This window comes from Coregonus lavaretus, assembly GCF_964263955.1.
Source record: "Coregonus lavaretus genome assembly, chromosome: 8".
Lineage (NCBI taxonomy): Eukaryota > Metazoa > Chordata > Actinopteri > Salmoniformes > Salmonidae > Coregonus > Coregonus lavaretus.
In genome coordinates this window covers 53,101,109-53,120,747 of record NC_139995.1, presented here as the reverse complement: position 1 = coordinate 53,120,747, position 19,639 = coordinate 53,101,109, and the positions used below count along the sequence as shown (strand labels likewise).

Sequence of the window (19,639 nt, the reverse complement as noted above, 5' to 3'; positions counted from 1 at the left end):
ATGGTGGTTATGTGGTATGGTGGTTCTGTGGAATGGTGGTTATGTGGTATGGTGGTCACGGGCTTCCTTCCCAGACTCTCTGAAGAAGACTCTCAGTATGATGTGATTTCAGCAAGAAATCTGTTTTCGAGATTTTTAACATCTGTTGAGCAGCCACCAGATGTACAGGATGTCAATAATCTGTTGAAATCCACTTTCTTCATGTCTCTGATATTTCTTCAAGACAAATTTAGAACAGATCAGCTCACCAGTGAGGCAAATAAAAACAGTCTGCTGAAAACGACACTTTAAACCCCCACTGAGGTTTAAAGTGACCAATGTTCCCAGTTTCAGCTTTTCTTTTTTTGTTCTTGGGATTTAAATGTAATGTGCACTGATTATTGACATTCTCCTTTCTGCTCTGTAGGTCCACTGTGGAGGGCTGAATTAAGGCAGATAAGACTGTGAGAGCACATCCATTTATATTCTTGCTGCTCAGTCAATTAAAATATAGCATTGATGTGAGGATTATGCTATTAGTGGAGCAAGTATTCTCATCAGCACTATTACCACTGCAATGAAAAGCAAGGGATAGCTAGGAAATTAATACAATAGGATGGCATGGGCTATCTGGGGTGTCTGGGGCATCTGGGCTATCTTGGCTATATGGGGTATCTGGGCTATATGGGGTATCTGGGCTATATGGGATATCTGGGCTATATGGGGTACCTGGGCTATATGGGGTATCTGGGCTATATGGGGTATCTGGGCTATATGGGGTATCTGGGCTATATGGGATATCTGGCCTATATGGGGTATCTGGGCTATATGGGGTATCTGGGCTATATGGGATATATGGGCTATATGGGGTATCTGGGCTATATGGGATATCTGGGCTATATGGGATATCTGGGCTATATGGGATATCTGGGCTATATGGGGTATCTGGGCTATATGGGGTATCTGGGCTATATGGGATATCTGGGCTATATGGGATATCTGGGCTATATGGGATATCTGGGCTATATGGGGTATCTGGGCTATATGGGATATCTGGGCTATATGGGGTATCTGGGCTATATGGGGTATCTGGGCTATATGGGATATCTGGGGGTATCAGGGGTATCTGCAGAACACTGAATGAAGACTGCAGTTTAGACCATTTTGAAATCCTATGGTGAATTTCTCCAGCCGCATCACTCAGCTGTTTACCAAAACAGTGGCGCGCTTTGTTGTTGTTTGAACTGCAGTTTGTCCCTTTAAGGTAACACATTTCGTGTTATGGATTTGAAACTGTAAATGGTTGACAATTAAAGAAACATCACTAAATGGGGACTGTACACACTCTTACATATGTAGATATGTTGGAACGTAATTACATCCTGCAGATAGGGTGTTATGGGTTGTCCACACATGAAATTGCAGTGATGACTCACTTTCAATTGAAATGGAGACACATTCGGGGCACCCCACTGTAAATGCTACAGAAGCAAAATAGAAACTCTGCAAACATAATCAAATAGTTAGGAATTGGAATTAAATTGCAACGAGAAGTCGGAGTGCCGAACCCACAGAGTCTTGTAATTAGGGTAGTGAGGCTAATTTGAAGTGGATTGTGATTGCGCTAATTATGTAATCGTCTCCCCTCCCTCGTTTCGATGTGGCCTTTTAAGAAGTTCGTGGGAGAATAGGGTGTGAGCTCTGTACTTTGTTAATCTTTTAACAAGGGCATGATCAAAATAATTTACAACACATTATTAAGTGCATTAATTCATATTTCAATCATTAAGTCAGGCCCCTGGTGTACTCTAATCATTAAACATGTAATTTTTTATATATTCATTATTTGATAGCTGGAGCTCTGTTATGAAAATGGGCTCGCTCATTTGTGTTAGCCCTGACTTGTGTCAGAAAAGTGTTATCCCGGTAATGGAGGTAATTTCAGGACATATTAAAAGCTGTCATCACTTAGTGAAAATGCACAAGCTGACTGATGGCTTCATTGAGTAAATGTTGTATTTTGTACAGTCTTCCGTTGAACACAACACTCAACCGTATGTCATCACTCAACTGTATGTTGATAACAGGATGCACTGCACAATATTATGACCTTCTGTTTTCTCAGAACTCAGTCAGCTTTGTACCTCAGAAAACTATAGATAAAATTATGTACAGTTTTGGTTGGTAGCAAATATTTATTTAACTCTCTTTCTTTGCAATTATAGACATTGGCAGTTCGGATAGTAGCAATGTCCAGTTCATTTTGTCAGTACAATAGAGTACTGTTGTAGTACACAATAGAACAGTACAAAATACTCAATACTAACACTGTAAATGAATATCTTTTGTCTTTGTAGATAACGTATCCCAGATATCCCATTCGTCAGTGAGCATTCGTATCCTGGACGTGAACGATAACCCTCCTGAACTGGCCACGCCTTACGAGGCGTCCATCTGTGAGGATGCTAAGCCGGGTCAGGTAAGGGCAAATTCGAAAGTAATGCATTATTACCATGTAACTAATGTGTTATAACATGCGTGCTACAGCTTATTGCAGGGTTTCCCAAACTCGGTCCTGGGTGCACATTTTGGTTTTTGCCCTAGCACTACACAGCTGATTCAAATAACATACTCATCATCAAGCTTTGATTATTTGAATCAGCTGTGTAGTGCTAGTGCAAAAAACTAAACGTGCAGCTAGGGGTTGGGGGGTGGGGGGCCAGGACCGAGTTTGGGAAACGATGGCTTAATGAATTACAAAGTGCTTGTTGTGAATGAATAACAATATTACAGTTGTGGAACAGCCCATGGTTGCATTGTGCTCCATCCAGTTTTGTTTTAGGAACTATCCAGCACCAACTATCTCTGCTGCTTTAAATATTATTATTATTATATTAAATCTGAAATGTTATTTTCAAAGCTGTGTCCAAAACATTAAATCCCTGGCGCCTTGCTATATACTAGTAGACCGTTGGATGCTTGCCACCTAAGAGTGGTCGGCAGCAACGTAGGGCAATACGTTTGGGTTGGTTGTAAGGCACAGCCAATCATTTTCCTTCTTTGTCAGAATTGTTTCATTATCGCCTAGTTTTTAGTTTGGACCTTTTCAATTGGACAGCATGATCTATTTGACCCTTTGTTCCAAAGGCAATTTATAAACGCTGTTTTGGGCACGGGTAGCAGCTTGCCAAACTATTCTCACGCCAATACTTGAGTTATTGGTTATAAAAGGAAGGTGTATTTATGTGCTTTTTGCATTTGTGTTTTCTTGACTGAAGAAGTAACAAAGAGCTGAATATTTCAAAAACTAAAAGCATTGTATTTGGGACAAATAATTCACTAAACCCTAAACCTCAACTAAATCTTGTAATGAATAATGTGGAAATTGAGCAAGTTGAGGAGACTAAACTGCTTGGAGTAACCTTGGATTGTAAACTGGGATGGTCAAAACATATTGATGCAACAGTAGCTAAGATGGGAAGAGGTCTGTCCATAATAAAGCGCTGCTCTGCCTTCTTAACAACGCTATCAACAAGGCAGGTCCTACAGGCCCTAGTTTTGTCGCACCTGGACTATTGTCCAGCCGTGTGGTCAGGTGCCCCAAAGAGGGAGCTAACATTAATATGTCAGTCTCTCTTGGCTCAAAGTAGAGGAGAGATTGACTTCATCACTACTTATATTTGTGAATGGACAAGTTATCAGTTTAAACTACTAGCACACAGCTCAGACACCCATGCATACCCCACAAGACATGCCATCAGAGGTGTCTTCACAGTCCCCAAGTCCAGAACAGACTATGGGAGGCGCACAGTACTACATAGAGCCATGACTACATGGAACTCTATTCCACATCAAGTTACTCATGCAAGCAGTAAAATCAGATGTAAATAACAGATAAAAATACACCTTATGGAACAACGGGGACTGTGAAGAGACACACAGGCACAGACAAATGCATACACATACACATGATAACATACGCACTATACACACACGTACACATGGATTTTGTATTGTAGATATGTGGTAGTAGAGTAGTGGCCTGAGGACACCTACTTAATGTGTTGTGAAATCTGTTGTGAAATGTAATTTTTTTATTGTATATAACTGCCTTAATTTTGCTGGACCCGAGGAAGGATCCATAATAAATACAAAGACAAAGGTGGGATTTAATCAGTTGGGTGAATCTGTCAATTTAGATCAATAGTATGCCATTTAGCAGACATTTTTATGCAAAGCGACTTACAGTGAGTGCATACATTTTCATATTGGTGGGCCAAGCATAAAATACATGTACTGTATCAGTCTTCAATATAATGTACAAAAAATATAAATTGAGTTGCCCCCTTTGGAGGATGGATTAGAGGAGTATGTCGTTTTGATTCGCTGACGTCATGCCATTTGATATCCATCATCTGTTGTATTTAGCTATTTTCTAACCAGCTATGTTGATATTTTCTACATAATATTAAACAGCTGATTTAGTGGAGAGATTACACAATATCATTGAAGTTGGCCAGAAATGAATGCATAATCTAAAGGCCATGATCTTGGATGGTGGCAGATTGAAGAGAACAGACAGAATATACATGTGTAAATATAGCGGTAATCCATCTATCCGGAGCCCTGATTCTCAACTACCATTAAAAATGGACAGGGTCATTAAGGTATTTTATTTTCCATTCAGTCAACAGGCCCCGGGCTCAGCTGGAGCCAATTACGCTGAGCGGAGCAAAGGAATAATTAAAAGACTGGGGATACGTCCAAAATGTCACCCTTCTCCCTATACAATGCACTACTTCTGACCAGGGCCTTATGGGAAATAGTGAAAGGTAGTGCACTTTATAGGGAGTTGGGTGCCATTTGGGATGCAGCCATGTCTTTAAATCGGGGCCTCCTTGCTGGAAGCTACATGTGTAATGAGGCCTAGGTCTCCCCTCCTCTTGATCTGCAGACTTTTAAATGCTCATCGCCCTCTGTGTTTGCCACGTTTCGCAAGAACATTGTCTGGTCTGATCTCTCTCCACCTCGCTCCTTCCTCACTGTCTCCTCCATCTGCGAGCCAACATTAACCTTCAACACATAATCACAGGGACGACCGTTAGTCTTGTGGTTGAGATTTCCCCCCCACAGTGAGGAGGTTCTTTCACAGGTCCATTTAGATTGCACATTGGCATTTGGAAATCTTTTTCAAATGACGTTGATATTTTATTTTTCCTTTATCCACTGACGTCTATCTATTGACGGATCAGGAAAAAGGGTCTGTTTGTTTACGAGTAAGCAATAGAAGTAAAATGGATTTCTATTTGTGTTGGATTCACAACTTAAGCAATAAGGCTTAGGGCTGTTCTTATGTACGACACAACGCGGAGTGCTAGCACACAGCCCTTAGCCGTGGTATATTGGCGATATATCACAACCTCCTGAGGTGCCTTATTGCTATTATAAACTGGTTACCAACGTAATTAGAGCAGTAAAAATAAATGTTTTGTCATACCCGTGGTATACCACGGCTTTCAGCCAATCAGCATCCGGGGCTCGAACCACCCAGTTTATACTACGCCATAAACCAGGACACTCACAAAACCGTTCTCTCTTGGTCTAGATTTCTCTTTCTCCTAGCTGCCTGGGACATTGCCTGGGACCTTTTCTTCTCTTCCTGCTCTGTAATGTTCCAGAAGTTCTCTTGGCTTTGACCGCTGGGAGATTGAACAAAAATGTTGTTATCTATAGGTCAGGGGGTCTCTCGTGTTCATTCTCTGCCTTGGCATAACTACTTGGAGCATTCTGGAACAGATGTTTTCCAGGAATGTAGGTTTTTCTCTGATGTGTTCTCCCCCCCCCCCCCCCCCCCCACATTTTGCTGCACCCTAATTCTGAAAAAAATTGACAATACGTATGAACAGTTCTTAGATGCTAGGTTTCTCTCATTCTTAGTCCTGGTGCATGAAGTTGAAGTGTGTCTTTACTTTGTACATTTGCATGGTGTTTCTTCATTGATTGGTAATTGACAAGTCCACTCCTGAAAGGGAGCATGAATCAATACATCAACCCATTCATGAATTACCAGAACGACATACTGTATGTACTGTATTGCTGTGAAGAAATAGCTTTTTCTAAGAGGAAGTGTTGAGTAAGGAACAAAACTTTGACAATGGTACATTACCACTTTTTTTTGGCTAAAATCAGCTGTACACCAAATGCTAAAAAGTAGCTTTCCCAAATAACCGTACAATCCTGGAGATGTTTCTTTAAAGGGACGCACTCATAGTTTCCTGAAATAAATCGACATCATTAAAACAGTATCTTAATCTACCTTAAGGAGCCCTCTCTGTGTGGGGTATGACGATATTACGTCTGGGTCAAGATATCTACTTAGTGTAAAATTAGCTTGAATTGTGTTACTGTTGCCGAGAATACTATTTATAAGGCGGATAAGTTGGATGGAGCACAGCCTCCCGCATAATTGCCTGTATGTTCTTATACCTGGAGTACTAACAAAATATTGTCTATCTGCTCTTTGGCCATGATTCTGTCTGCTCTGCCTTCAGTACATGCAGTTACTTTAAGGCCTCTAAAAATTGTGTAATGCCAATGCCAGTATTTATTTCCCCCATAGTTTCTGCAATAACAGGTGGCAATGTTTGCGCTAACTTGTGCTAACTTTGTAGGGTATTTTCACTTACAAGCCAGAACCCTGGAGTTGGTTTTAAAAGTTGAAAAAACGTTCTTTTCCCTTTCTGTTGTAGTCATGCAGGTTGCCGAGGGCATAACAAGTCAACATTTGCACTACCATCCTATATGGAGTCTACACAGTCCAACAAAATGGACGCTTCATTTGCTCGGAACGTCCCCTTTAAATCTATCAACACACACCACCATATTTACACTTTGAGCGCAGGAACTCCAGCATTTGTCAACTCAGTATTTGGCACACACAAACCTCATTAGTAGCTTTTCATTAAGTGTTTATATGGCTTGCCTATCACCCATGCCTTGTCAGTGCATGAGCTATGTTTGGTGGCACCGCGGTGAAAATCAGATTAGCCTTTAACTGCATTGAGTTTGATCCCATTTGAGGAGCTGGCAACATGGAGTATTTGTTTGTGTTTAAAGGTGAGATACAGTGCCTTGCAAAAATATTCATCCCCCTTGGCGTTTTTCCTATTTTGTTGCATTACAACCTGTAATTTAAATAGATTTTTATTTGGATTTCATGTAATGGACATACACAAAATAGTCCAAATTGGTGAAGTGAAATGAAAAAAAATACTTGTTTAAAAAAATTATTCACTCCCTTTGCTATGAAGCCCCTAAATAAGATCTGGTGCAACCAATTACCTTCAGAAGACACATTATTAGTTAAATAAGTCCACCTGTGTGCAATCTAAGTGTCACATGATCTGTCACATGATCTCAGTATATATACACCTGTTCTGAAAGGCCCCAGAGTCTGCAACACCACTAAGCAAGGGGCACCATCAAGCAAGCGGCACCATGAAGACCAAGAAGCTCTCCAAACAGGTCAGGGACAAAGTTGTGGAGAAGTACAGATCAGGGTTGGGTTATAAAAAAATATCAGAAACTTTGAACATCCCACGGAGCACCATTAAATCCATTATTAAAAAAATGGAAAGAATATGGCACCACAACAAACCTGCCAAGAGAGGGCCGCCCACCAAAACTCACAGACCAGGCAAGGAGGGCATTAATCAGAGAGGCAACAAAGAGACCAAAGATAACCCTGAAGGAGCTGCAAAGCTCCACAGCGGAGATTGGAGTATCTGTCCATAGGACCACTTTAAGCCGTACACTCCACAGAGCTGGCCAGAAAAAAACAAGCAAACACGTTTGGTGTTCGCCAAAAGGCATGTGGGAGACTCCCCAAACATATGGAAGAAGGTACTCTGGTCAGATGAGACTAAAATTGAGCTTTTTGGCCATCAATGAAAATGCTATGTCTGGCGCAAACCCAACACCTCTCATCACCCCGAGAACATCATCCCCACAGTGAAGCATGGTGGTGGCAGCATCATGCTGTGGGGATGTTTTTCATCGGCAGGGACTGGGAAATTGGTCAGAATTGAAGGAATGATGGATGGCGCTAAATACAGGGAAATTCTTGAGGGAAACCTGTTTCAGACTTCCAGAGATTTGAGACTTGGACGTAGGTTCACCTTCCAGCAGGACAATGACCCTAAGTATACTGCTAAAGCAACACTTGAGTGGTTTAAGGGGAAACATTGAAATGTCTTGGAATGGCCTAGTCAAAGCCCAGACTTCAAACCAATTGAGAATCTGCGGTATGAAAAAAAGAAAATATTATGCACTCACTAACTGTAAGTCGCTCTGGATAAGAGTGTCTGCTAAATGACTAAAAATGGAAAATGGAAAATGTATGACTTAAAGATTGCTGTACACCAGCGGAACCCATCCAACTTGAAGGAGCTGGAGCGGTTTTGCCTTGAAGAATGGCAAAAATCCCAGTGGCTAGATGTGCCAAGCTTATAGAGACATACCCCAAGAGACTTGCAGCTGTAATTGCTGCAAAAGGTGGCTCTACAAAGTATTCACTTTGGGGGGGGGTGAATAGTTATGCACACTCAAGTTTTCAGTTTTTTGTCTTATTTCTTGTTTGTTTCACAATAAAACATATTTTGCATCTTCAAAGTGGTAGGTATGTTGTGTAAATCAATTGATACAAACCCCCCAAAAATCTATTTTAATTCCAGGTTGTAAGGCAACAAAATAGGAAAAATGCCAAGGGGGGTGAATAGTTTCGCAAGCAACTGTAAATCAGGCGAAGAAGAATTGGCCCGAGACGTAAATAAAGGACATTATTTTTCACGCATCATGTTCAAAGCATCTGTAAGTGACTTTGTTGAGCTTCACAATCAATTTTAGATACCTGCGGATGATTTGGTCGTGATACGCGGAAAATGCTAATATCGGTCCCATGACTTGAATGGGATTTGTGCCACAAATGCTAAAACGTTAGCATGTGGAAACAGTGCCAGGGAAACTAAACCAAAGCATTGATTGCTTGTCATACATTTTCCATAGACTGCCTACAGGGTAAGGAAACCAATATGTCCTTTTGTAATTTAGGTGAACTATCCCTTTAAAGTAACTGTCCAGTGTTTCCAGATTTCTATGAAATATGACCATTAATTAATTACAATACGAGTGAAATAATTTTCCTTACAATTTTTTTATTATTAAGTATGTTAAAAAGCAGCTTTTCTGTGTTGGAATGGTGTGGGCGTATACAGTCATCAAAAATGTTAATGCGAGTAGTCCGCTGATTGGCCAACTCATCCTCCTCAGGAGGATGACATCATCCTCAATGAGGAAATAGCAAGCCTTTCTGAAATGGTCTGTTCGAGATAAATTTGAGGTGGGGGGAGTTTTAAGTGTTGTTTTTTTCTCTCTAATTTATGCTTTGGTCACAAATACGATTATAGGATGAGTCAACAACATTATGAGGGTAACTTTTAAAAGTGAGATTTTCACTAGACAGTTACTTCAAGTTGCAGTGCATTTGTGTATGTTTTTTGAGAATATAAGAACTATTGAGTTGAAAAATGTATAATTGGTGGAGTACCAATATCCCTGTGAGCCTCCCAGGCCCATGTTGCCCAGGGTTAAGAACATAAATTGTAGATGAATTAATATAATTAAATATTACACTGTGTTGTATTATACCTTCTAAACTTATTCCTCTGATCCCTTGGCCAAAATGTGTTTAACCGGTTGTTCAACTACCACCAAGCTACTGCAAAATGCAGTTAAATTACTAGTTGAACTACATGCAGTTCACTACTCCCCAACACTGGAAGGAATACAGTGGGGGAAAAAAGTATTTAGTCAGCCACCAATTGTGCAAGTTCTCCCACTTAAAAAGATGAGAGAGGCCTGAAATTTTCATCATAGGTACACGTTAACTATGACAGACAAATTGAGAAGAAAATAATCCAGAAAATCACATTGTAGGATTTTTTATGAATCTGTCCTCCACTCGTTATCTGTATTAATGGCACCTGTTTGAACTTGTTATCAGTATAAAAGACACCTGTCCACAACCTCAAACAGTCACACTCCAAACTCCACTATGGCCAAGACCAAAGAGCTGTCAAAGGACACCAGAAACAAAATTGTAGACCTGCACCAGGCTGGGAAGACTGAATCTGCAATAGGTAAGCAGCTTGGTTTGAAGAAATCAACTGTGGGAGCAATTATTTGGAAATGGAAGACATACAAGACCACTGATAATCTCCCTCGATCTGGGGCTCCACGCAACATTTCACCCCGTGGGGTCAAAATGATCACAAGAACGGTGAGCAAAAATCCCAGAACCACACGGGGGGACCTAGTGAATGACCTGCAGAGGGCTGGGACCAAAGTAACAAAGCCTACCATCAGTAACACACTACGCCGCCAGGGACTCAAATCCTGCAGTGACAGACGTGTCCCCCTGCTTAAGCCAGTACATGTCCAGGCCCGTCTGAAGTTTGCTAGAGTGCATTTGGATGATCCAGAAGAGGATTGGGAGAATGTCATATGGTCAGATGAAACCAAAATATAACTTTTGGGTAAAAACTCAACTCGTCGTGTTTGGAGGACAAAGAATGCTGAGTTGCATCCAAAGAACACCATACCTACTGTGAAGCATGGGGGTGGAAACATCATGCTTTGGGGCTGTTTTTCTGCAAAGGGACCAGGACGACTGTTCCGTGTAAAGGAAAGAATGAATGGGGCCATGTATCGTGAGATTTTGAGTGAAAACCTCCTTCCATCAGCAAGGGCATTGAAGATGAAACTTGGCTGGGTCTTTCAGCATGACAATGATCCCAAACACACCGCCCGGGCAAGGAAGGAGTGGCTTCGTAAGAAGCATTTCAAGGTCCTGGAGTGGCCTAGCCAGTCTCCAGATGTCAACCCCATAGAAAATCTTTGGAGGGAGTTGAAAGTCCGTGTTGCCCAGCGACAGCCCCAAAACATCACTGCTCTAGAGGAGATCTGCATGGAGGAATAGGCCAAAATACCAGCAACAGTGTGTGAAAACCTTGTGAAGACTTACAGAAAACGTTTGACCTGTGTCATTGCCAACAAAGGGTATATAACAAAGTATTGAGAAACTTTTGTTATTGACCAAATACTTACTTTCCACCATCATTTGCAAATAAATTCATTAAAAATCCTACAATGTGATTTTCTGGATTTTTTTCTTCTCATTTTGTCTGTCATAGTTGACGTGTACCTATGATGAAAATTACAGGCCTCTCTCATCTTTTGAAGTGGGAGAACTTGCACAATTGGTGGCTGACTAAATACATTTTTTCCCCACTCTATGTGTTATATATCGATAACAGTCACTTATTAAATCATTACCTCATCAGTCTCATTCTGAACGTCGCATAATCCTTGAACCTGCAAGAACCCTAACCTTATTGATGAATCAGTAATACACAAATTGGCTTAATTATTTATTTACTAACTATCTAAATAATATCCCTCTGGGTAAAAGGGGCGTTCCATCGTGATGACACGATCTCTGTGTCACTCGGGGCGTGGCTAGTCACTTTTCATAGTTTATATGAATTTTTTAGCAGACGCTCTTATCCACAGCGACTTACAGGAGCAGTTAGGGTTAAGTGCCTTGCTCAAGGGCACATCGACAGATTTTCACCTATTCGGCTCTGGGATTAGAACCAGCGACCTTTCAGTTACTGGTACAACACTCTTAACCACTAAGCTACCTGCTAAAAACTATTATCTCATTAAATACTCTCATACTTAATCATATATTTTATACAACACTTAGATGTAAACTTGATAGATGGAATATGTACACTTTCCGAGTTACAGTTATTTCTTGATACATTTACATTTTTACATTTTTGTCATTTAGCAGATGCTCTTATCCAGAGCGACTTACAGTTAGTGAGTGCATACATTTTTATACTGGCCCCCCGTGAGAAACAAACCCACAACCCTGGCGTTGCAAGCGCCATGCTCTACCAACTGAGCTACAGGGGACCATCCTTAATGACAAAATAATAAACAATATGACATGATTATTCTTTATATCCCCACTGACCATTCCAAACATTTGGTGGTCAGGAATAATGTTCCAATGTCCAATCTTTTGACGTTAGAGTTTTTAGGCGGCAAGAGTCTCTCTGTAACAAAGAGATTTCTTTCTTCCCATACTAGAGACCAAAAGGAGTCATTTTCTGCAAACTATTTATGACCGGCTGTTAAGTCATAAAACCGGCCCAACTCCCCCTGCTCCTCTCCTGTGGGAGAGAGGGGGGTCTGGCTATCTGTCAGCCATTTGTCAAGCTGATCTGGCACCTTTGATCCTCACCAAGGAGAGAGTCATGACATCATCATTCTAATGACATTCTTGAATAATATAGGACTAGAATTCGATGCAGAAGGCTTTCACTTCTCTTCACGAAGATGGAATGGTTATGGGTCTGAATAAATAACTGCTATAGCCTATCGCCATCGCACATTCGCTCTTCTTTCAAACTACTGTTGAGTTCTGTTTGCTGCTGTATTTAACATTCAGCAAACAAGAGCTTGCGTCCCTCTTCGAATAGTCTATTGGTATAAGAAATGCTAAAAAAAAAAAAAGATGTCCAGCAAGCTATTCTGGTCTAGCTTTTCCTGCATGGTACTCCAAGAGCTGAGGAGCATTTTTTAAGGAAAGAGGCCAGCGGAGCACAGGTGTGTGCGTATAGCGCAAGAGACAGAGGCTGTAAGTTAGAAGCTTACTATGCATGACCCATCATTAATTAGCTCAATATAAGGCTAATACTGCATTTAATGTATTACCTGAAAGAGGTAGGCTAGGAAATCTATACAAAGGGCTGTCAATCTAGAACAGGATTATCTATTTTGGATGCAATTTGAATGGAGTTGATGGAGAGAGAGAAAGACTGCGAGAGAGGGTGCTCATGCTTTCACTGATTTAAAGCATTGATATTCGAGTGATAAGCTGTTTTAAAACTCTGCAGCTGAAATAAAAACAAATAATAATCTTTACAATAAAAAAATATGGTGGCCCCTGAAAGCCAGATGGAGATGGGTACATTAGATGCACATTCGGTCTTTATATTACTGTAGCATAGACTATGCTGCAGCAAATGTAGGCCTACCTGTCACAAGACAAAAAGTTACCATGAGGAGATGATAGATCTCCATTCATGGTGAACTGCGCTCCATACTGAGATGGGCTGTCTGTCCCCACCCTGAGCGTTGATGATTCATCATGCAGAGGCCATAGAGAAGCCAGATTTAGACATCACATATAACTTAACAGTTCCATTTCACACCATGCTGTTCATTTAAAGAATGTATTATAATTTACTGGTTTCTCGCTGTTATTTATCCCGGGAAAGGGAGTGGTTTTGTGCGATAAATCTTGTAACTGGGTTCCCGCCATTCAACCCTAATTCTAACTTCCCCCTAATGATTATGAACCCCCATTGTGACGATTAAATATGAATTTATCTTACCTTGATTAATGTTACCCTCTTGAAGTTTTCCCGGTCACCCACTGAAGCTGCGGATTACCTTCACAAATGAGAAAGCAGACACCCTCTCCGGACCTTTACCCGGGTTAGCCCGGGAGAAGATGGGCTAGTTTTGGCAAAATCTTTCTTTCCAAGGCTGTCTGAGATTTAAGGGGTCAGACAGGGGACTGTTAGATAGAAATTGAATTAGGTGATTGTGCTTGAGGGAGCTTCTCGCTCTGTTCAATAAACTCCCACACACTCTTGTTCTCTTCTCTCTCTTTTTCGGCCTTCCCCTCTCTCTCTCTCTCTCTCTCTCTTTCTCTCTCTCTCTCTCTCTCTCTCTCTCTCTCTCTCTCTCTCTCTCTCTCTCTCTCTCTCTCTCTCTCTCTCTCTTTCTCTCTCTCTCAATTCAATTTAAATTTAAATTTAAGGGCTTTATTGGCATGGAAACGTGTGTTAACATTGCCAAAGCAAGTGAAGTAGATAGTAAACAAAAGTGAAATAAACAATAAATATTAACAGTAAACATTACACTCAGAAGTTTCAAAAGAATAAAGACATTTCAAATGTCATAGTATGTGTATATATACAGTGTTGTAACAATGTGCAAATAGTTAAAGTACAAATGGGAAAATAAATAAACATAAATATGGGTTGTATTTACAGTGGTGTTTGTTCTTCACTGGTTGCCCTTTTCTTGTGGCAACAGGTCACAAATATTGCAGCTGTGATGGCACACTGTGGTTTTTCACCCAGTAGATAAGGGAGTTTATCAAAATTGGGTTTGTTTTCGAAATCTTTGTGGATCGCTGTAATCTGAGGGAAATATGTGTCTCTAATATGGTCATACATTTGGCAGGAGGTTAGGAAGTGCAGCTCAGTTTCCACCTCATTTTGTGGGCAGTGTGCACATAGCCTGTCTTCTCTTGAGAGCCAGGTCTGCCTACGGCGGCCTTTCTCAATAGCAAGGCTATGCTCACTGAGTCTGTACATAGTCAAAGCTTTCCTTAAGTTTGGGTCAGTCACAGTGGTCAGGTATTCTGCCACTGTGTACTCTCTGTTTAGGGCCAAATAGCATTCTAGTTTGCTCTGTTTTTTTGTTTGTTCTTTCCAATGTGTCAAGTAATTCTCTTTTTGTTTTCTCATGATTTGGTTGGGTCTAGTTGTGTTGTTGTTGTTGTTGTCCTGGGGCTGTGTGGGGTCTGTTTGTGTTTGTGAACAGAGCCCCAGGACAAGCTTACTTAGGGGACTCTTCTCCAAGTTCATCTCTCTGTAGGTGATGGCTTTGTTATGGAAGGTTTGGGAATCGCTTCCTTTTAAGTGGTTATAGAATTTAACGGCTCTTTTCTGGATTTTGATAATTAGCGGATATTGGCCTAATTCTGCTCTGCATGCATTATTTGGTGTTTTACGTTGTACACGGAGGATGTTTTTGCAGAATTCTGCATGCAGAGTCTCAATTTGGTGTTTGTCCCATTTTGTGAATTATTGGTTGGTGAGCGGACCCCAGACCTCAGAACCATAAAGGGCAATGGGTTCTATAACTGATTCAAGTATTTTTAGCCAGATCCTAATTGGTATGTCAAATTTTATGTTCCTTTTGATGGCATAGAAGGCCCTTCTTGCCTTGTCTCTCAGATCGTTCACAGCTTTGTGGAAGTTACCTGTGGTGCTGATGTTTAGGCCGAGGTATGTATAGTTTTTTGTGTGCTCTAGGGCAACGGTGTCTAGATGGAATTTGTATTTGTGGTCCTGGCAACTGGACCTTTTTTGGAACACCATTATTTTTGTCTTACTGAGATTTACTGTCAGGGCCCAGGTCTGACAGAATCTGTGCAGAAGATCTAGGTGCTGCTGTAGGCCCTCCTTGGTTGGTGACAGAAGCACCAGATCATCAGCAAACAGAAGACATTTGACTTCAGTTTCTAGTAGGGTGAGGCCGGGTGCTGCAGACTGTTCTAGTGCCCTCGCTAATTCGTTGATATATATGTTGAAGAGGGTGGGGCTTAAACTGCATCCCTGTCTCACCCCATGGCCCTGTGGAAAGAAATGTGTGTGTTTTTTGCCAATTTTAACCGCACACTTGTTGTTTGTGTACATGGATTTTATAATGTCGTATGTTTTTCCCCCAACCCCACTTTCCATCAATTTGTATAGCAGACCCTCATGCCAAATTGAGTCAAAAACTTTTTTGAAATCAACAAAGCATGAGAAGACTTTGCCTTTGTTTGTCAATTAGGGTGTGCAGGGTGAATACGTGGTCTGTCGTACGGTAATTTGGTAAAAAGCCAATTTGACATTTGCTCAGTACATTGTTTTCACTGAGGAAATGAACTAGTCTGCTGTTAATGATAATGCAGAGGATTTTCCCAAGGTTGCTGTTGACGCATATCCCACGGTAGTTATTGGGGTCAAATTTGTCTCCACTTTTGTGGATTGGGGTGATCAGTCCTTTTTCCAAATATTGGGGAAGATGCCAGAGCTAAGGATGATGTTAAAGAGTTTAAGTATAGCTAATTGAAATGTGTGGTCTGTATATTTTATCATTTCATTGAGGATACCATCAACACCACAGGACTTTTTGGGTTGGAGGGTTTGTATTTTGTCCTGTAGTTCATTCAATGTAATTGGAGAGTCCAGTGGGTTCTGGTAGTCTTTAATAGTTGATTCTAAGATTTGCATTTGATCATGTATATTTTTTTGCTGTTTGTTCTCTGTTATAGGGCCAAAAAGATTGGAGAAGTGGTTTACCCATACATCTCCGTTTTGGATAGATAGCTCTTCGTGTTGTTGTTTGTTTAGTGTTTTCCAATTTTCCCAGAAGTGGTTAGAGTCTATGGATTCTTCAATTACATTGAGCTGATTTCTGACATGCTGTTCCTTCTTTTTCCGTAGTGTATTTCTGTATTGTTTTAGTGATTCACCATAGTGAAGGCGTAGGCTCAGGTTTTCTGGGTCTCTATGTTTTTGGTTGGATAGGTTTCTCAATTTCTTTCTTAGGTTTTTGCATTCTTCATCAAACCATTTATCACTGTTATTACTTTTCTTTGGTTTTCTGTTAGAGATTTTTAGATTTGATAGGGAAGCTGAGAGGTCAAATATACTGTTTAGGTTTTCTACTGCCAAGTTTACACCTTCACTATTACAGTGGAACGTTTTGTCCAGGAAGTTGTCTAGAATGGATTGAATTTGTTGTTTCCTAATTGTTTTTTGGTAGGTTTCAACACTACTTTTCTTCCATCTATAGCATTTCTTGATATTATTCAGTTCCTTTGGCTTTGATGCCTCATGATTGAGTATTGCTCTGTTCAAGTAGACTGTGATTTTGCTGTGGTCTGATAGGGGTGTCAGTGGGCTGACTGTGAACGCTCTGAGAGACTCTGGGTTGAGGTCAGTGATAAAGTAGTCTACAGTACTACTGCCAAGAGATGAGCTATAGGTGTACCTACCATAGGAGTCCCCTCGAAGCCTACCATTGACTATGTACATACCCAGTGTGCGACAGAGCTGCAGGAGTCGTGACCCGTTTTTGTTGGTTATGTTGTCGTAGTTGTGCCTAGGGGGGCATATGGGGGAGGGAAGGCTGTCACCTCCAGGTAGGTGTTTGTCCCCCTGTGTGCTGAGGGTGTCAGGTTCTTGTCCAGTTCTGGCATTTAGGTCGCCACAGACTAGTACATGTCCCTGGGTCTGGAAATGATTGATTTCCCCCTCCAGGATGGAGAAACTGTCTTCATTAAAGTATGGGGATTCTAGTGGGGGGATATAGGTAGCACACAGGAGGACATTTTTCTCAGTTGAGATAATTTCCTTTTGAATTTCTAACCAAATGTAAAATGTTCCTGTTTTGATTAATTTAATAGAGTGAGTTAGGTCTGCTCTATACCAAATTAGCATACCCCCGGAGTCCCTTCCCTGTTTCACACCTGGTAGTTTGGTGGATGGGACTACCAGCTCTCTGTAACCTAGAGGGCAACCAGTGGGTCCGTCTCCTCTATACCATGTTTCTTGTAGGATGACAATGTCTGTATTTCCGATTTCTTTGGTGAAGTCCAGATTCCTGCTCTTTAGGCCAAAGGCAGATGACCTCAGGCCTTGGATATTCCAGGATGAAATAGTGAAGGCTTTGTGTTCCATAAAGTGTCTAATGCTGTTGGTTGTGTGGTTTGGCCTCAGGCCAGTAATTGTGAGCAGAGCCTGCTGAGCATCTGGTACATGCCATTGGCTTGGGCTAGTGTAAGAGTGGGTGTTGGGCCTGTTTGCCTGCTCACGACCTGGGCGTATGTGTGACTTTCATGTTGAGGCCCTCTTTGTGGGAGTGGGGGGCTTGGGGTGGGTAGGAGGGGCATAGGTCTGATCTGAGGGGGCCTAAATGGGGTGTGGGCATGGTTGACTTGGGGGGGAGTTAATTGGTGGGGGTGGGGGTGTAGATGTGGTTGATGGTGCTGTGGTCTGGATGTAGGTCCTCTCTGCGGGGGTCCTCTATGTGTAGGTCCTGGGGGGGGTCCCGCAGGTCTGGGAGAGTGTCTCGCTGGTCTGGGCGGGGTGTCTGTTGATCTGTTGCTCCTGTGTGAGGTGTTGGGTCTGCGGTTGAGGGCGATATCCTTTAGGGTCCGGGCGAAGGTGGGCACTGCTGCCTTGTATAGGTGGACCTGGTCATAAAGGCTGTTCACGTCCAGGGTGGAGTGGTGGGCCAGGTAGACATTTGGTTTTGATGCACAGTCACGGGAAATACTTGCGTTTACCCGCTGTATGGTAGCAGGGTGGAAGTATTTTCGTGGTAACAGGGTTGAGATAACCACTTGTGCGTTGGGGAAAGTAGAAGAAGCTTTTTCTATCACTCCCTTGAGTGATGTGGCCACCCTTTCCTGCTGTGTTCTCAGGTCATTTGTGCCTGTGTGTATTATTATGTGGCTGGGTGATCCTAGTCGGTCCTCAGACAGAAGGTCTAGGGCGCGCTGGGTGTTTGGACACCAGAGTTTAGACACTGTGTATTTTGGGAAAAGTTTATTTTCTTGTATGTATTTCCCGTTTGAGTCCATAAGGAGTACAATCTGTGGCTTGTGTATGTCCTCAGTGGGTGTGGGGGGGGTCGTCATGAGGGCTATCAGGGTGTCTGACTGGGGGGTTGCTCAGAGGGGTTGGGATCCCCTGGGCTTGGGGTTCTTCACTTGTTTGTCTGGGTGTGATGTCGAGGCTATGGTCAGGGTCTAGGGTGTACTGTTCTGCTGCGGTGTCGAGACTTTGGCCAGGATCTGAGGTGGGCTGTTCTGCTGGCTTCTCTGCGGGGGTGGCCAGCTCTCTAATGGGTTGTTCTATGTCACCCGTCATCGTTCTCACTTTCTCCTCCAGCACTCTGATCCTCTCCTCTAGTGCTCTGTTCTTCTCCTGCTCCTGCTCTTTCTCCTGTTGATGTTGTCTCACCACAGTCCAGAGTGCAGACATGTCTCTCTCTACCTGCAGCTCTCCAGGTCTAGTTAAGGGGGTGTTGTTGTGCTGGACTGTTGTCTGGGTCTGTGCTGACTGGAGTGTGTTCACCTGCTGTTCCAGCTCCACCTGCCTTACCTCCAGCTGGGTGAATTTATCCTTCATTTCAATGAGGGAGTAGTACTCTGTGCTGGGAAGTTGACTTTCTGCTTGGGGTTGCTCTGTGGAGTTATTTAATGAAGAGGTCTGGTCTGACCCGCTCGGGGTAGGGGTATCTTTCTCAAGGGAGAGCTTCTCCTGCTGAGCTATTTCTTTGATTATGTGAAAGTCCAGCTGGAACTGTTTGGTGTTGCCTTGAACCAAAACGGTTCCAGATTTATAGAGATTAATATTAGACGACTCAGAGTCCTCGTTGTCCAGTATCCTGAGTTTCCACCCATCGCCAACACCCCCCCTCTTAACAGAGGGGTAGTGTGCTAGTATAGCACTGTGCCATGCCAGGGGATGGTCTGTGTGGAAGATAAGGTTGCTTATGTTCCCATTTTTATACAAATCAGCAAAAAGTGTCTCGTGCTTCCCCAAAAGAAGTTTCAATTTGTACTCTTTTCGTGTCTTGTCGTTTTTTACATTCAGAGGGTACTGTATTTTAATGACCTCTGAACAGTGGGGGGGGGGGGGTGCTTCTAAGGCCTCTCCATTTAGTTGGGGTA

At 42.1% G+C, this 19,639-nt stretch overlaps 1 protein-coding gene across 1 annotated transcript in view; it reads left to right on the top strand.

Moving 5' to 3' along the window:
* Positions 1 to 19,639, top strand: part of cdh22 (cadherin 22) — a gene marked incomplete at both ends in the record, with an annotated part of 123,041 nt that overhangs the window by 78,050 nt on the left and 25,352 nt on the right. The window contains one exon of the mRNA XM_084166902.1: positions 2,337 to 2,458. Within this exon, the coding sequence (XP_084023028.1) occupies positions 2,337 to 2,458 (122 nt within the window). The remainder of the gene's footprint in view (positions 1 to 2,336; positions 2,459 to 19,639) is intronic.